At 28.5% G+C, this 17,974-nt stretch overlaps 1 protein-coding gene across 6 annotated transcripts; it reads right to left on the bottom strand.

Moving 5' to 3' along the window:
• Positions 1 to 5,875: 5,875 nt before the first annotated feature.
• On the bottom strand, positions 5,876 to 16,710 carry LOC136084534 (uncharacterized). 6 transcript variants are annotated; one of them, XR_010640613.1, is made up of 10 exons: positions 13,231 to 13,392; positions 12,624 to 12,941; positions 8,648 to 8,677; positions 8,183 to 8,212; positions 7,997 to 8,026; positions 7,309 to 7,863; positions 7,001 to 7,226; positions 6,743 to 6,918; positions 6,223 to 6,319; positions 5,876 to 6,150 (listed from the first exon to the last, which is right to left on the bottom strand). XR_010640613.1 is itself a non-coding variant. In XM_065804646.1 (10 exons), exons 4-9 carry the CDS (start codon positions 7,471 to 7,473, stop codon positions 6,287 to 6,289), a joined length of 306 nt encoding a protein of 101 aa, XP_065660718.1. In that variant the 5' UTR covers positions 7,474 to 7,863; positions 7,997 to 8,677; positions 8,783 to 12,941; positions 13,231 to 13,392; the 3' UTR covers positions 5,876 to 6,150; positions 6,223 to 6,286. The 6 variants fall into 6 exon arrangements, 1 of the variants encoding a protein (XP_065660718.1); XM_065804646.1 differs by having other exon boundaries at positions 7,001 to 7,024; positions 7,206 to 7,226; positions 7,309 to 7,348; ... (1 more) ...; positions 7,997 to 8,677; positions 8,783 to 12,941; XR_010640609.1 differs by adding an exon at positions 8,783 to 12,080 and having other exon boundaries at positions 7,997 to 8,677.
• Positions 16,711 to 17,974: the final 1,264 nt, after the last annotated feature.

The following is a 17,974-nucleotide window of genomic DNA, read 5'->3' as shown; positions in this document are numbered from 1 at the left end:
TTTACAACGTTAACTTATCACATTCTAAATTCAAACTCTAAATAAAAAATTATAAACAAAGGAGCTTTTGATAAAAGGTTATTATGATCGTATCGCCAGAGAATTTTATCAAAAATATATATTTTAAGTTTAAAAACGAAGTTGATTCATTAATTCGGTATTCAGTTCTTTATTTGTATTCTCCAAAAAATGAAAAAATTACTCTCCTGTGCTTAATACAAGGGTGTTGGGTGTCTGGGAAAAAAAAGGGTGGGGTTGGGAAAATTGGTTCAGATCTAATAAACGGGGTTTATAGGATCTGAACTGAAGTAAAAAAGGGGGGAAACGGGCATTAATAATGGCCGTTTTCCACAAGACGAAATATTAGCGCGAAGTGTATTTTTTCGCTATATGAAAACACCGTTTTTCATTCTCAACAAAAAAAAATGGCAGCAATAAGTTTACGCCGTATGTTTAACTAAAAACAATTATTAATCTTTTAGCATAATTTCTATTTTGAAGCATCTGGAGATTTCTTTCCATGCATTTATTTTAACATTTCTGTGTTTGTAAGTAAAATGTGATACTATTTTGTAATATAATAATATAAAGGTTTTTTATATGATAGTAAGTTTTAATAAGAAGGTAAATACTAAACTCTGATATGAACATTTTTGTTAAAAAACTTTTACTGCTAGAACGAACAGCAGGTTTAACTCTATGGGTTTTTCACAAAAAGGTTTATCTTCGTGTGGTCACTTGAAGATAAACCTTCTTATGAAGTGTAACTTTCAGAATTGAGAATGTGCAAATTTCATAGGTCATCCAGGTCATATTTTAAAAATCCGAAAAATTTTTTGGGTAAAAAATCTGGAATATATTTTCCCTTATATTCCTCCTAATTTTGCTTTTAGTTGAGTTGTTTTCAATTTTTTTGAACATTTCTAAATTTTTGTATGAGTAATGAGTGAAAAAGCTTTAAAACAAATATATCACAAAAATATATACAAAAACTTGTGTGTATGAAAATCATTTTGGATATCCGGAAATACTAAAAATTGAGAAAAATATCCGGAAAAAAATAATCCCTGAAATTTACATTTGTAAATTCTTGATTTAAGTGTTGCTCCTTATTTAATGAGTTTACTAATGCTTGCCAATGTTCAGAGTGGACTCATAGGAAATCAATAAGAACGCCAAATCAAGAACTTTGTTTCTTTGCCATAAAAACAAAGTGCTTTCGCTTTTTTTACTGCTGTCATCACGGGATATAATATTCAAAACTTGATTGGTTTTCGCCTTTGGCAATTCTCAAAAAGTCGAAATGAATCCGACATTTTATTTCGTTGCAGCAAAACGCTGTATCAGCATAGTTGCCAGAAAAGTTGTGTCTGCGCATGCTTATCGACAAAAAAATTCGCTTCGCGCGAATATTTTGTCTTGTGGAAAACGGCCTAAAAAAGAGTGGTTGGGAATTCTTTAAAGAACGCGGATTTAACAATTTAACTCTAATGTGGCTTGTAGCTTATTTTGTAATCCGAGCACTTTTGCAGTCGTATGCGCATATTAAATCAATACCCAGCAAACAAATGGTCTTATTTTTGAATGAAAAAAATGGTCTCATTTTTGAATGACGTCTTTAAGAAGTTTTAAAGACATTTTTTTACGCCACTATTTTTTTGGCGCTAGTCATAGCTATCATATATACGTCTTTAAGACATCTTCAGAAAAACTGTAAACAATTTTGAGTCTTTGTAAGACGTCTTTAGCACTTTTATTTTTTGACATAATTAAGATTTTGAATGATTCTTTAAATCGTCTTTAAAAAGACTGTTTCGGCTTCAAAATATTTTTGTCTTTTTATATAAAGTTAAGTTTTCTCCGACTTAATTTTGAAACCATTATTCCAGCAAGTTTTATATAGTATTATTATGAAAATTGAAAATCAAATAAAACTTCACCTCAATAAAAATATGTTAGATTTTATTAAAACGTTTGAAGATGAAGGTTTTAGTAAAAATGATTTAAATCCTAAATTTAATGATACTTTACTGAGTCTGAAAGTTTAAAGCCATTTCAAGCCTCAATTAGCTTTTTAAAGAGATTTTTTTGTCTAGAAAACAATTTATTTTCGAGTTGATAAGAATATTGAGTTAATAACAATTTAGTTTTGAAGCTTTATTTAAGTCATTTATATAAATTAAAAAAAGGAGAGGTCCAAGAATTAAACCTTGTGGGACTCAACAGGTTATATTAGGAAAAGTGGGTTGGTATTTATTGTTAAATGGTACAAATTGTTTTTCGATTAGATTCTGTAGTATTTGAGTTTATAAATCAAGATATGGTGATCGACCGTATCAAAAGCTTTTGATACGGTCGATCACCATATCTTTTTGATGTATATTGTGGTATATTTATTTGCCGTTATGGAGATCTAAGTTTTAGCTACAATGATTTTTTGTCTGCGTTAGCTGAAAAAATCCTACTTAGAAATGTTTGGGGTGTAACTAGGCACTATTCCAACAAGCTTTTCGAGTTTGATGTAATCAACAGCTCCTCAGTTGCATCCTTCCTGGAAACCGATTGCGTTCTACGTTTTTGAACAAAAAAATATTTCTAGGGTCCACGTTCTGGCACAAAATATTTCATATACTTTTTTTTTTGCAAAACCAAAACTACTTCATAACATTTAAAAAAATGTCTATTGTTGTATTTTTAACATTTTTACGATATCAAAGAAAAGCGATGAAAAATTTGAATAAAACAGTATTTATTTTTCAACAATTGAAGTTGTAACACTTCAACTTATAATGCACTTACACTTCAAGTTATATTTAAATAAGGTACGAAGTATTTTTTTTTTTTAAGATTGTAACTCAATGAAATTCTTATGAACTAGTTTCTTGTTTAGAAAACAAAGGCGTGTTTATGACTATTTTAAATAAATAAATGACAAATGATTTTTACTATTTTAAATGAAATTATTTTTATTAGCTACAATGGTCGACAGGGTCAAGAGGACAAGCTCTTTAGATGACTATTTTGTCAAAAGAATTAAAATACAGAACCATGCTGGTCCTATCATTTTGCCTTTCTCTTCGTTGTCATCATCCGAACAATTTAGTTGTGCATTTGTTGGCGGGGCTGAAAATAATCAAATTACAATAAAACTTGGTCCTTTTTCTCTAGAAGCTGGACTTGGTATGGAAGCTGCTAATTTTACAAGTAAAACTAACGCAGAAATTAATAAAAAAGAGTCAATATCTGCGACCTAAGATAATAGATGTGTGCCGATAGACATTGGGGCAGTTTTAACACGTCAGGTAACTGAACAAGATAAATACTGAATACTGAAATGCAATTGGTTTCCTGGTCCAAATTACAAATACCCATATTCTGTTCATTTAAAGAAGGGTAAAAATGTTAATTGCTTTTTTTCCGAGAAACATATACACAAATTTCCGTGGATAATGATGTCAGAATGCCTTTCTGAAATTTTTTGTAAGTGTTTTTTTTGTGTGCAAAAGTTTGGGGAGTACACATTTAAGTGCAATTACTCAAGCTAGTTACCTTACCTCTTAAAAGTTATTTAAAGCTTTTGGGTAGGAGTGGAGACTTATAATTACATAATTGTAATGCGTATCACAAAGTTGCTATGTTGGCAGCATCAGATTTTATCAGAACATATGAATGTCCGTCTACAGATGTACGTAATTTAATTAACAAAAGAAGACTTAAACATGCTAAAAAAATCAAGAACGATTAAAGCCTATAATTGAATCCTATAATATGAAATCCTATAGTTGAAAGCCTACAATATGAAATAATTGAACTATACGCTAAACAAGTTCAGGACTTAATAAAAACAAGAGTTTTTAAAGGAAAATTTTATAGCGTTATGTTTGATAAAACAACGGATACCAGTCATAATTCTCAAATGACAGTCGTATTAAGATATATTGATATTAATACCTAAAATCCGTGAAAATTTTAATGGTTTTGTAAACTGCCGTATTGAAGTATATTCTGATTTTACTTATGAACGTGTATTACCTGGAGAATCGCTACCAAACACAGTTGCAAACACATTGACAATATTTGGCTTTAATTTAAAGGATGGTGTTGATATAGATACTGATGGATGCAGCCTTTTGTTAGGTAAAAACTACGGAGCAGTTGCAAAATTACAGAAGATCTTTCCAAACGCAATAAAAAATATATATGACAACCATGCTTTAAACTTTTCAAATCCAAATGTTCGTCTGTGCGAGCTGTAAGAAATACAATTGGCACAATGAAAGAAGTAATATCATTTTTTAAAGTTTTACCAAAGCGAAGTAACGTTCTTAAATATATAAATAAGAAAATACTTACAAGCTTATGCGAAACGAGATGGATTGAACGGCATGATTCTGTGCTAGATCTTGTTTAATAAATATAGTAGAAACACTTGATTTGATATCTCAGTGAAATGAGCGGGATTCTTCAACAAAGGCCGCATTACTAAAAAATACTATATCTGAGCCCTTATTTGTAATAACACTTTGTTTATTAGCCAATGTGTTAAATACCACAGTCTCTTTTTGAGTAAAGATCTTCAAAAAAAATTATTGGATACGGAATATGCCAAAACTATTTTTAAACATACCATAAAGATATTAATCAAAAGACGACAGAATGAAAAAAACTTCAATGTTATGTTTATGACTGCATTAAAGTTACTAAAAGACTTAGGTTTAAAATTCAAGATTTAATGTTTATTTACTTGATAGCATACTTCTAGATAGTTCACAATTCCTGATGAAACCTTGAGCTCTTTTGAGTTAAATGTAGCAATACCTAGAAATTTATTCAATAAAACAAAGACCGAGTTAACAGTATCCATAACTAACTAGCAGAAAGCAACCCGTAATACGGGTTACGGTCGGTCTGTTAATTTATAGTTGCTGTTTTCCACAATTTAAAGTTGCGATACCTTAACTAATACCCTGTAAGAAAAACTCTTTCAAATTAAAAAATTAAACTATCTGTAAAATTAAAATAAATTAATTTACCGATTATTTAACGTTATTTGAGTAATTTACAACTGACATAGGTCATATCAGTGTATGGCCGAACCATTTTCCTAGACATTACTAAGTTCAACCCAATACGTTTTTAGTTACTGACACAAAATAATAACACTTCATCATGCCTTAAATTGACGAAAGATTAAAGCTAAATTCTGGTTATATTTTTTATAACATGAACTTTAATTAATAAGAATATGAAGTGAAGTAATTTATTTATGAGTTATTAATTTTTTGGTATCCCCTTGATACATGTTTCTTTAAAAAAGGAAATTGTCTTTAAAACGATAAATGCACACAACTAAATAAATTTATTATAAATAACTAAGCAATTGAGTACAAATACGTTTCAAACAAAAAAAAGTCGATTTACAATCAAACATGTGTATTAGGGTGGGGCGATTTTCATAGCAAAAAAAAAAGAGTTTAAAAACCAATATTACTGAGACACGAATCAATGTCTATTGATTATAAGATAAAAGTAAAAACAATTTTTTGATTTTGATGAGAGACCTTGAGGGTCCTGTTTGGAATTTAAATTCTTGACAGGTCCTAATATTTTTGAATTTTTTTTTTCTAAACCATATCAACCTTGGACTCAAAAAAAGCAGAAAAAAATGCTTGTTTCATAAATAATAATTTTATTAGAAAAATTTTTTAGTAAAAAAATACTTGCAAAAATATACCTTAAAACCCCCGTTTTGTTGAGAACGGGGGTTTTTAATGAAAAAAACAACTCTACCTTTTTTTTTTACTCTACTTTTTAATTTTAATTTTTTAATAAAAACAAATATTATTTTCAAAATCAGTATATTATTTTGCTTCTTTTAAGTATCAAGTTAATATAGTTTAGAAAAAATAAATTTAAACAATGTTAGGACCCATCAAAAATTTAGAATCCAAAGGGGAACCTCAAGAACTTATCTAAACTATAAAAAAAAAAGAGTAAGGTTCTTTTTTCACCAAAAGATATTGATTTGCTGTTCAGGCAAATCAAATTTCAAAAATTTTCAAAATCACTCTACCCTAATGTGTATTACAAATTGTAAAAAATATGTAAACTTTGATCTTTTATATTGCATTAATGCGTCATATGACAAACCTAAAATAAAAATTGTAACAGATAAGTAGACATAAAAGAAAAACAAAACAAACAAACTGGAAAACAATTTACCTGCTTTTTGGTAGCCTGTTGTCATACTTAAACTGCTGTCATGATGCAACTTGTCGGTGTTGTTTTATGACGTTATTTCACGTTGGCTTTTAGTAAACTTTAGTTATTTTTAAAAGACATTACAATAGATTTAAAATATTTTAATTAAAAAGAAAAAAAAAATGCTTCAAGGAGCCAAACTAAAAACATTAAAGATAAAAAATCAAATAGAGATATAAATAAATTGCATTTATATAGCTGAATAGTCTTGGCTTAGAGTAAATTTTAAAAGCAGTGTTTTCAATAAATTAAACTACCAATTAATTATTTTTAACAAATAGAATGTAGCATCCTATTATGATGATTGGGTAGTGAATCAATTTAACTATATTTAAGTTTAATTGGTGAAAAACAAATAAAATTTCAATTAAAAAAGACAAAAACAAACCAAATACAAACAATAGTATATTATAAAAAATAAAAAATTACAAATTAAAAAAAAAATTACAAAATATCTTCACTGATAGAAGACATTTATAACCTTTTGGTTGCTGTTTTTTCTTCGGTGTCTCCCAACACCCCGGTATGGATGAGCCCTCCATTTGAAGGATGGCTCATCCATACCGCCATTACTTCGCCACTTATTGAAGGACCTCTCCGAGAGAGGCCCTGGGTGTTGGGAGCGATATCTTTCATATTCCTCAAATGTTAACGACTCTAAAATTACAAATAGAAGGATATAATAAAATTTAAAAACATTTGCAATTTTTTTAAATCAAAATGTAAAGCATAACCTCACCATTTTCACAGGATGAAGAGGATGCTAAAAATAAATTAAAAAAAAGTAAATTAAAAAAAGTTAAACTTGTGAGAAATTTAATTTTAATAAAAATATGAGTAAAATACAAACAGTTTAAAAATGTCATATTTATAATAAATAATTCTTTCACCTATTGCACATATTTCTCCGTAAAAAATATATCAAATTTAAAACACAGCCCTACCAGTTATGCTTCCACCAGACACTAAAGACAAAAAATATACCTCAGAATAATTGATAGAATTATATTTACGTATAAATAAATATTTAACTATAATTTTTTTTACCTATTCCCCTCATTTCATCCATGAAGTTGTTAGTTTCTTTCTATTGTATAAAAATATAAAAACCTACTGTTTTACTTTTAAGTCAACAACAATATTTTAAAAAAACATTTTAGTTACTTTATAAAAAAATAAAAATCCTTTTAAATATACTACCTCTCTCTTCATTGTTGTCAACTAAACAGAAAAACAAACAAACAACTGATAGTAAATTTTCCCTTTGATAGTAGGTTATTAAATATATTAAATAGATCAAAGATCTATAATCTGCTCTAACAGTCTACAACATCATTAAACTATAACTATTTTCGACAACCTGGTGTAATTTAACATTGATATATTTTTTTTCAAATGACAAAAATTATTAAAGTACATTATATAAACATAGAACAAATGTAGTGATAGTGGATTTATTCCAAAAATAGAAAGAACCTTTAGAAAAAAGCTTACTGCTTTTAAATCTACAAAAATTTCCAACTTACAATTTTTTATCTGCATTTATATATAATAAAATATGAATTAATGAGTTACCATTATTTAAAGTTGATCCAGAAGCAACTAAAATAAATTATCAAATAAAAAGTTTATTTATATAATCTTGACGATAATGTTGAAATAAACAATATTTATTGCTTGAAAAGTTAAGTAACAAATGTAATTCAAGTATATTAAAATAAATGTACGAAGTTACCTGTTGTGGCTGGTGCAACTGAAGTTATAACTAAATAAAAAAATATTAAATAAAAAAGCTATTTTATCTATCTTATCTATTTTATCCTGATGATTATGTTTAAATAAACAATATTTATTAATTCCTTTTAAAATAAATTAAAAAACATTACTATTTGCTGTAAAATAAAATAAAAGACATTACTACCACTTGCACCAACTGATGATGCTACCACACCTAAATAACAAAATTTATTAAAATATTTAAAACATATTCAATGCTTTAAAAGAATATTCAAAAGAAGTTTTTAAATCTACAAAATCTAAGTCCTTACTGAGTTCTACCTGTCTGTCTAAAAATAAAAGTTGAGATAAAATTATATGCAATAAAATTGCTAATGCTACATTTGTACTCAAATAAAATCTAAATGATAAAACTTACTTAAGTTGCTGTCAGCTACCCTGTCTAAAAAAAAAATTTGTATTCTCATTAATCCTAATCTATAATCTATAAATAAACTTACTAATATAAACGATAAATAAACTTGAACTAATATAAACTATAAATAAACTACTATATACTATATAAACTAATATAAACTATAAATAAACTAATATAACTATGTTACTAATATAAAAACCATAAATAAACTACTATACACTATATACTTACTAAAAAGGCCTTCAGCTCCTTCTAACTGCTCTAAAAAAATGAAAAATACTTGCTTAAAATGATCTAAAAAGACTGAAGACAAAACTGAAACACTTTTATAAAAAAGAAACATTGTACTAAAAAAAATTTTTTTACCGGTCATTTTAGTTTTAACTTCTTCTAAAAAAAAACACAGAAAAATGAAAACAACGAACAACAAACAAATCTTAGTTTTTAAACAATGAACAACATCAGTTCCACTTGAAACTAAAAATTTATCAGCTCTAATCGACTGGAAGACCTTGCTTGAAAGAAACGCTTAAGTAAAGAAACGCTTTTAGAAAAGCCTAGAAAGTTCTTTATTAAAAAAGAAAGTGAAAAGACACTAACACTATTGAATTACAGTATTCATATTTAGATGATTAGATAAATTACAGCATTCATGTTTAGATTGTATTATAAAAACTATTTTACCAGACATTTTACCTCTAACTTCTTCTAAAAAATGAAAACAGGCTATAAAAATTAGAATAATAAAAACAACCAACACGGTTATTTAAATTTTTGTTTTAAACAATGAACAACATCAACTCTTCTTGAGAATAAAAGTACATCATCTCGAATTCGTTAGCTGACTTAACTTGAAAGACCGCATGGAAAAAGAAACCGCGCATAAAAAAGTCTAGAAATTTCTTAAAAACTAAGAAATAGTGTATTTTACAGAATACAGAACCGTAAATAACAATACGAACAATAGGCGAAACATTAGGCGTAACTATGCGCACTATTCATTACCGTATTCATATATAAGATATACTGAGTTTTATAAAAGGGCTGCCCAACATAAATACTGTTGATGAGAATGTCCAATTAATGAAAGTTTTTTCAGAATTTGAATTTACTATAATGTGCAACAAAAGACAAAATGATATCTTTAGTATATCCTTTTTTTAAATAAAGACATGAATTTAACAAACTACAATATAAAATTAAGCTTTCTAGTCTTCGAAAAAGTTAGCTTTTGCAAAACTATCAATAATCTTTTCGACATTTATGATGCAATCTCTAAGGATATGCATCATAGCTAAGCCATTTAATCGTTCTCGTCCAATATTGGATCTTAACCAAGTTTTAAGTCTTCTTTATTTGACCGTTATAAAACCGTTTTCCCGAAGCGTTGCTTCGGGAAAACGGTATGATGCATATCCTTAGAGATTGCATCATAAATGTCGAAAAGATTATTGATAGTTTTGCAAAAGCTAACTTTTTCGAAGACTAGAAAGCTTAATTTTATATTGTAGTTTGTTAAATTCATGTCTTTATTTAAAAAAAGGATATACTAAAGATATCATTTTGTCTTTTGTTGCACATTATAGACAGGGGATGGTTTACCTTTTGGCAGACAAGACTGCAGCCTGTGCACCATGGTTTTAGCTGGATTTTAAATAGGGTATCGAGGAAAAAAATTGTGGTATTTAGGTGTATTTAGGGCTCCAAAAATATTTTCTGCCTAAAGCCCTCGAGGATATAAATCCGTCCGTTATTACAGACTAAATATTTATTTTCAACATTTTTTTCAAGACTTTATCAAGATATTTATATACATATACATTCAATATATTTATTACTTTTCTAAAAATTTACTAAATAATCAAATAAAAGAGTGGTTTATCTGAAGAAAAAAAAGAGGTTTTTTTTGTTGTTGGTTAAATTCGCCCCCCCCTCCCCTCCCTAGTACAATGACCTGGTCCGCCACTGGTTACTTCAGTTCAAGCAAAAACTCGCGCTCTCCGCACAAGGTTTCAAAATTAAAAAAATCAAATCAAAAAACAGAAAAAATAATAAAAATTATGAAATAATTATTCATGCAAACCAAGAATGCTTATTAAACAAAAAATCCGAATTAATTTCTGAATGTAGGCACGAAAATAAGTTTCTCCTAAAAAACTATAAAAATAAATGAGCTCAAATAATAGTTACATTAAATCCCCCTTTTGAAAATTTTTTTTTTAAAAAAAGTATAAGTAATCATTTCTAAAGAATTCTTTTTATAATAGCGTCAGCAAATTCCACAAATGTGTGAAAATTTACAGAAGTTAAGACCTTTGCGACTTCCTGTAAATTAATTTTTGGAATAAATTGAAGTTTTATTAATTTTATCATTCATTTCTGATGATTTATTTTTGAGAGGGTTTCATGACGTTTCCAATACTATTCGATTCATTAGTTTCCTGAGCTTGAGAAATTCCAAGTTCAGGATTAATTTGGGTTAAAATTTTTGGGTTGAATCAAAACAATTTTGCTTTCCCGAATGATTGGGCTCACAGGGTTAATACCAGATCCGATAAAACCGCCTATTATGTGATAAGATTTGAATGTGACTTCTACAAGTTTCTTGAAAAGACTCGGAAAAATATCTTTATCTACATTTTTAAGACGCGACTCACGGTACCATGTCTTCAATATATTTTTCCAGTCATTTTTTATAACAGCAAATACACCAACGTCCAATGGTTGAAGAGTATTTGACGTATAAGGCGGTAAACATAAAAGTATAATGCCATTATCCCTCACTGCACAGGTTACGTTGTAAGTCAAGTGACTTCCATGGCCGTCAAATAATAGTAAAACTGGCTTTTCAAGGTGTTTTTTTTTCTTGACAAATGCATTTAACCATTTAAAAAAATTATAATCCTGGATCCAACCAGATTCTGTAACCCCACACAGCAGACCTGGTGGTCCTTCTTTTACCTAAGTTGATTGTAACTCTCCTTTTTTTTAATAAATAACACAAGGTGGATAACGTTCACCGTCAGCACTGGCTACAAAAAGAACACTAGACAGGAGTCTCCCGGCACTTTCTGAACGTGAATACGTTATCCTGGCACTTTTAGGAAAAAACACTTTAGCCTTAGAAATAGTCAGTATCTAGACCAGTTTTGCCTAAATTAAATCTTATTTCTGGGCGGCCATTTAAATTGTTTTCATCCAGAACATTTTGATAAATTTTAAAAAAGTCATCTACCACATATTTAGCTGTGCGGTTCTACTTTAATCAGTAATTCAGGATTTCGCCTTGCAAGTTCTTCTTTCCATCTTCTTTCAAAACTTATAATGAAGTCATGACCGGGTATGTTATTTTTAAATGGTGTCTTTCTATCCGCTAATTGTGCATAACTGTGCACAATATATTGCAAATCTTTTCTTTCAAGTGCATATCCACGTTTTGCTGTAAAAATTAAGGCATCTACTATATATTCCTCTTCTTCTTTTGTTAATACTATTCCTCTGCCAGCGCCTTGTTGGGTTAGAGGATACACGCATCATCGTCTCAAAGTTTCATACGGAATATTGTATTTTTTTCCAGCTTATCGATAACATCTTCTCTAGCCCTTTGTAGATCATTGCTATCATACTTAACAGAGTTTTTTTTCACACATGTGCGTGGCATATTCTAAAACAAAAAGTTAGTTAAGTTTTGAAGTTTACGGTAATTATATCCATTTTACCCCAAACTTTTAAATAATTAATAACAAAACAAATAATATATCTCAGTAGCCCAAATAAATAAAATATTAAAGTAATAATATGTAATATATAAGTGCCTAAAATAGATAAAAATATTTCAATAGAATAACAAATGACAATGCTTTAATGTTTTTATTTTATTTCATTGACGTTTGTATATAACCTATAAAGTTTTTAAAAGAGTCGTGGTCAGTGTTGCTAATATAATTTTGTTTTTATGTTATAGTTTTTTATATGTCTTTTATAAGTACATGTGCAACACAGTTATGATAATATTTATCTGAGTATATAATAACTAATTTTCATATAGAAAGTAAAATTTATACCCAAATTACCTCATTATGCCCAAATTACTCCGACAGACCCTACTGAAACTATTTAGCCGTGCCTGTGTTTTTATTATGATTAAAAACTTATAATACAAATATTATAATGTGGAAAGTATTTTGAAAGGGGCGAAAAGTTATACCGGTGCTCTTTCTTCTTCTGTCAATTCAACCAATCAAGTGATAACCCTTCCCAGCAAGCATTTCAACGTTGATTCAACGTCGATAACTCTTTTTCTTTTTCGAAACTACTTCCGCTTTCACTTGACTCAACGTTATCGTCTACTACGAATTCATCTGGATTTTTTTCTTTATCACTTTCGTGTCTTCATCGTCTATTTCGTGGTTGTCAGATTTCCGTTTACCTCCATTCAAACGATAAGGTGCATACTTTAGGCAAGAGGCTATAAATAATCTAGTTTCTTTGTCTGTTGCCTTAGGCTCAAAGCGCTTAATCGATTCTAAAAAATAAATGCAAAAACATTCAAATTTGGTCAAGTGAATAAAATTGCATGGAAAGGAGGAAAGAATATCTTCAATTTACATTATTTCATAAGAATACATGAAGTTTACAATTTTAATGTAAACTAATATATTTTATTTTTTGAGTTTTTATATCTATTTTTTGTAAATTCAACTAAATTCATTTATTTTTAACAGGCAGCCATTAAAAAGAAATGTAGATATATAAAAATATATAGATCAACATCTTTTCCAATTTTCAACACTTAAAATTAAAATTACAGCTACCAATTACTGTTTTGTAAACATTTAACCATTCTGGTTCCATTAATTGTGTGTAACTTTTTAGATATTTCGCTTATTTGCAAAGTTATTTGGACCAACCTCCGTAATACTATATGTTGAAATCCTGAGTTTGAAAACAGAAAGTACTTTATAAATATAACTAACATATATATATATAAATATATATATATATATATATATATATATATATATATATATATATTATATATATACATAAAATATAGTATATATATATACATAAAATATAGTATATATATATATATATTTTATATGTATATATATATATATATATATACATATATTATAGTATATATTACATATATATACATAATATATACTATATTATATATATATAATATATATACTATATTAAATGATTTACTTGAATGAATGTTGCATACAAAACAACAGCAAGTTAAAGGACAGCTAAAACTCACAAATGATATAGTAAAGAAACCTACCATTATCTTTTATTATTAAATATTCACTGTATATGACACAAAGTCAGCCATGCTATACATACAGTCTGTTCAACTGACTAGAGGCTACCTGCTAACTGTTTTAGAAAACAAATAATTTTACTTCACTTCAGATACTCCTGATAACATTACAGTCACATGACATATTCACAGCTAATCTTATAACTTATTCAACAAAATACAAAATTCCATATAATTTTGGAATATGAGTTGTGAAATATATATACAGATTATAAGTTTGTTAACTAAATATACAAGTTATTGTTACTATATTGGTGTAATTCTATTTAAATTTTCCAGATTATCAAGTTGCAATAGTTTGTTATTTTTAAAATATATGTTATCAGACTTCTAGTATTCACGTCTAGCTTATGTTACACTAGTTTTAATGACTTTCAACCAATTTTATACTAACAACTCATACCATCAAGACATTATAATACAGTAGACACACACAAGAACACTGCATTGACTGTCTACATTACATACACATCTATAAGACTCAAAACAGTTCACAACTCTCACTGACCCTCGTTAAACTGCAACAAAGCACTGCACTTATTGACACTTATGTCAAAAAAGTGACTTACAATTGTATGCAAGTTGTACTGAGCCCCACTAAGTGTCCTCTGGTCCCAGTGTCAATTCAGAAGTCTGTGGCAATTGCCCTGACAGGATACTCCAAGAATAGTCCTTTTGGGATAACAGAATGGGATACCTTAACAAAATACCCTGGTGTAGACCCAGAGTGGAACTTCTTTTGGGATGTCGGTTTTAGGCAAAAGCTGGAGGTCTTCTTGTGTTCATACTGTACCATAAGGCGCAAACCCATAAGGTACTCGAGACGTCTATGACACACTTATATCAATAATGTATGTTTACTACCCTAATAATACAGACCACATAATAACTACTTATAAAACGAATAACTCTACCCCATCACTGATACTGTCTACACTCATACTTATGCTGGACACTAACGAAAACTTAGGAGAACAACAGAAAATGACTCTTACATATCTCGACAATTGTTTATTGTTATTTTTTGTTTTTACAACATTTTACTTATCAATTTTTTATTATTTTTCTACTTTGAGGCTCTTTTTTTCCACTGGACATCTGTTCTTTTGTACTTTTATCTCACTCTGCTAAACTCTTTTTAACTTATTATTCATCTCTAAGGCGTTCACTGCTTGGTGCAGCTTCACAAAAATGCATTGCATTTACAACATAATGTTTGTCAGGAGTTTTGATTTCATTTTGTAATAAAATTGATAATTCGTTTACAAAATCAAACATAAAGCTCTCTTCAGAAGAAGGTTTGCTCTTTCAAAATGGTTGAATACTTGAAAATGAGCAAAGTATGGGCCATAAAGCGACTGAAGTACTTTTAAATAATGGCATCCCATCAACATTCACAACTAATTCAATTTTCTCCAGATCTGGAAATTTACTTTAATGTTTTAAAATATTAGTATCCAAACCATAATAAATGTAATCGCCACCACACTTATTCTGCAGAGGAATGTTACATGGAGTTTTCAATAATTGGAAGTTCCGCATGGCCATTGTTTCTCAAAATAAAAAAGAGTTGATTCGATGCAGAATAAAAAGTTTGGTTCACAACAACCCATTCCGCTAATTTTTCACGAAGATTTCCATTTACTGTTTTTTCTATGTCATCTATGTCTGATTCTGATTCTTGTGTCTTGAATCATGGAAACATTTATATCTATACGTTTCCATGATTCAAGACACAAGAATCAGAACTACCCGAGTCAAGATTGGAATCTGAGTCAAAATCTGTTTCTTCAACACCTTTAAGTTTTTCCACAATTGATTCTTCTGAAACAACTCTATAATCTGAAATAAATATTTATTGTTTATTTGTTTTTGTTGTATTATCTGTCTCAGTAAATAAATCAATTACTATTTTATTCATTTTTCTCCATTACATATTCTGTGATGACATATCAACTGAATACTTTTATTTCTATAAATAAATATATTATCAGGTTAGCCAGGAATATATTTTATATAGCGTTTTTGCTATATTGGGAATAATATTGTTATTGTTCTACTAAATATTAAAATTTTTTTTAAAAATTGTCATATATAAATTATATATATATATATATATATATATATATATATATATATATATATATATATATATAAATATAAGTAAAAATTTTACGTTCATATATTCATCAGTGCTCGATGAATGATTTCAGAGCTATATAACTTATATAGCAAACTTATATTATTAATATAAGTTTATTTTATATTATTAATATAAGTTTATTAATATAAATACAAACTTATATTATTAATATAAGTTTGTATAAGAGATTAAATAAAAATAACTACATAACTTTTTTACAACTTAAAGTTGTAAGCAGAGTCTTAAATGTAATTTACAAATGTATAGTGTCAGCCCCAAACAAAAGTATATATTGGACTATTAGAAAGAGAATGGAAAAAGAGATGGGCAAACCACAAACAATCATTTGTAAACAGAAAACTACAAAACTCAACCACCCTTTCCAAATACAAATGGAACTTAAAAGAAATCCTTAAAATAACACCCAGTTTATTTTTGTAACTAATTAGTTACAAAAAAATAAAAAAATGTATTCTTGTAATTGAAGCTGTGTAAAACAATGTTTCGTAAGAAAAAGAGAATTCTTTTCAATAATCATTAATAATATTAAAATTGAAACATTTTTACTTCCAACCAGGAGAATAAAAAACGAAAATTATAAACTAAAAAATCTTTAATTATTACCCATAAATGAAAAACATATATGTAATGTTGTAAATACTACCACTTTTAAATAAAATACAATTAAACATAGCACATTTCTGCGAGTGATTAGCCATCTTTATTTTAATAAGAAGTCTTATTTGTCTCGATATCAAAACGAAAGTAAAAAGACATGTTGATTTAACGTTGATTAAATCAACATTAGTTTATTAACAATAAATCAACGTGGAATAAACGTTGAAATTTTCTGACGTTGAGGTTTCCACCTCGATAAGACGTTGAATTAACGACTTTTTCTTCAACGTTAGTTTATCAACTACAAATCAACGTGAAATAGACGTTGAAACTTCTGACGTTAACATTTCAACCACCCTAAGACGTTGACATGACGTCGTTTGCTTGCTGGGTTGATATTTTCGATTCAAAATCCTCGATTGATAATCCATGTGCTAATTTGCAGATACGGCAATCTTAACTTTAGTGTCAACGATTTCCTTTCTGCCTTATCCAAACAAAACTTACTCGGAAATATTTGGTGAGTAACTAGACATTATTCTAACAAACTATTCGAGTTGATATTATCAAAAACTCTTTAGTTACATGTCTTTTAGATACCGAAATTAAAGGTTGCGTTTTACGCTTTTAACTAAAATATGTTCGTAAGGCACTTTTCAAAATATACCCAGCACAATTAGAAATGGGTGCCAAACCCAGCGGGCACACGACGTTAGAATAACGTTGATTGACGTTGATCGACGTTGATCGACGTTGATCGACGTTGATCGACGTTGATCGACGTTGATCGACGTTGATCGACGTTGATCGACGTTGATCGACGTTGATCGACGTTGATCGACGTTGATCAACGTTATTTCAACGTTATTCCAACGTCGTGTGCCCGTTGGGAAGAGCAATCATTCTGCAAGGTAAAAGCCTAGCTGCAGAAAGAGGTGAATGTGATTCGTTTTACTTGCAAAAATGTAAAGTCCACGGTGGAGACATTTTTATTGGCAAAGTAATTATAATACACGATAACCAACTTAGTGCGGAAAAGAATTCGTAATTTTTTTTTTCACTTAATTTCTTTTTATTAGTTTCAAATTCCTTTTTTTTACTTTATTCTCATTTCTGACTTTTATTTCGAACTTTTTTATACTAAACTCTTATTTTTTCTTTTCGTAATCTTATTTATTCTATTTCACTTTGCTCAATAATAATGCATGTCACATTTTTGTTTCAGCGCTTAAGCTGTCGAAATCATAGTTTATAGGCTTTTGACACAAAAATAGAGCGTAAATTAAGCGTGACCGTGCACACAAACTTTTTAATGGTGTTAATTGCTAAGTAATATTGTAAATAGATCAATTATTTATTTCACAGATTAGGGGAGAGTGTGTATGAAAGAGCCAGTTTTAAAATGGCGTGAAAAAAACTCAATTGTAATAACTTTTTTACTTTTTTTTTTTTTTTAATTCAATAA

Source organism: Hydra vulgaris, chromosome 09 (assembly GCF_038396675.1).
Source record: "Hydra vulgaris chromosome 09, alternate assembly HydraT2T_AEP".
Lineage (NCBI taxonomy): Eukaryota > Metazoa > Cnidaria > Hydrozoa > Anthoathecata > Hydridae > Hydra > Hydra vulgaris.
The sequence above is the reverse complement of the archived record's forward strand: the minus strand, read 5'-3'. Positions and strand labels throughout refer to the sequence as shown.

Excerpts from the sequence above, each read along its gene's own strand:
- LOC136084534 (XM_065804646.1), bottom strand. Across the intron at positions 7,025-7,205 it reads GTCTGGTGGAAGCATAACTG|CATCCTCTTCATCCTGTGAA; the intron begins GTAGGGCTGTGT and ends ATTTATTTTTAG. Across the intron at positions 6,320-6,742 it reads GAAAAAACAGCAACCAAAAG|TTTACTAAAAGCCAACGTGA; the intron begins GTTATAAATGTC and ends AAATAACTAAAG.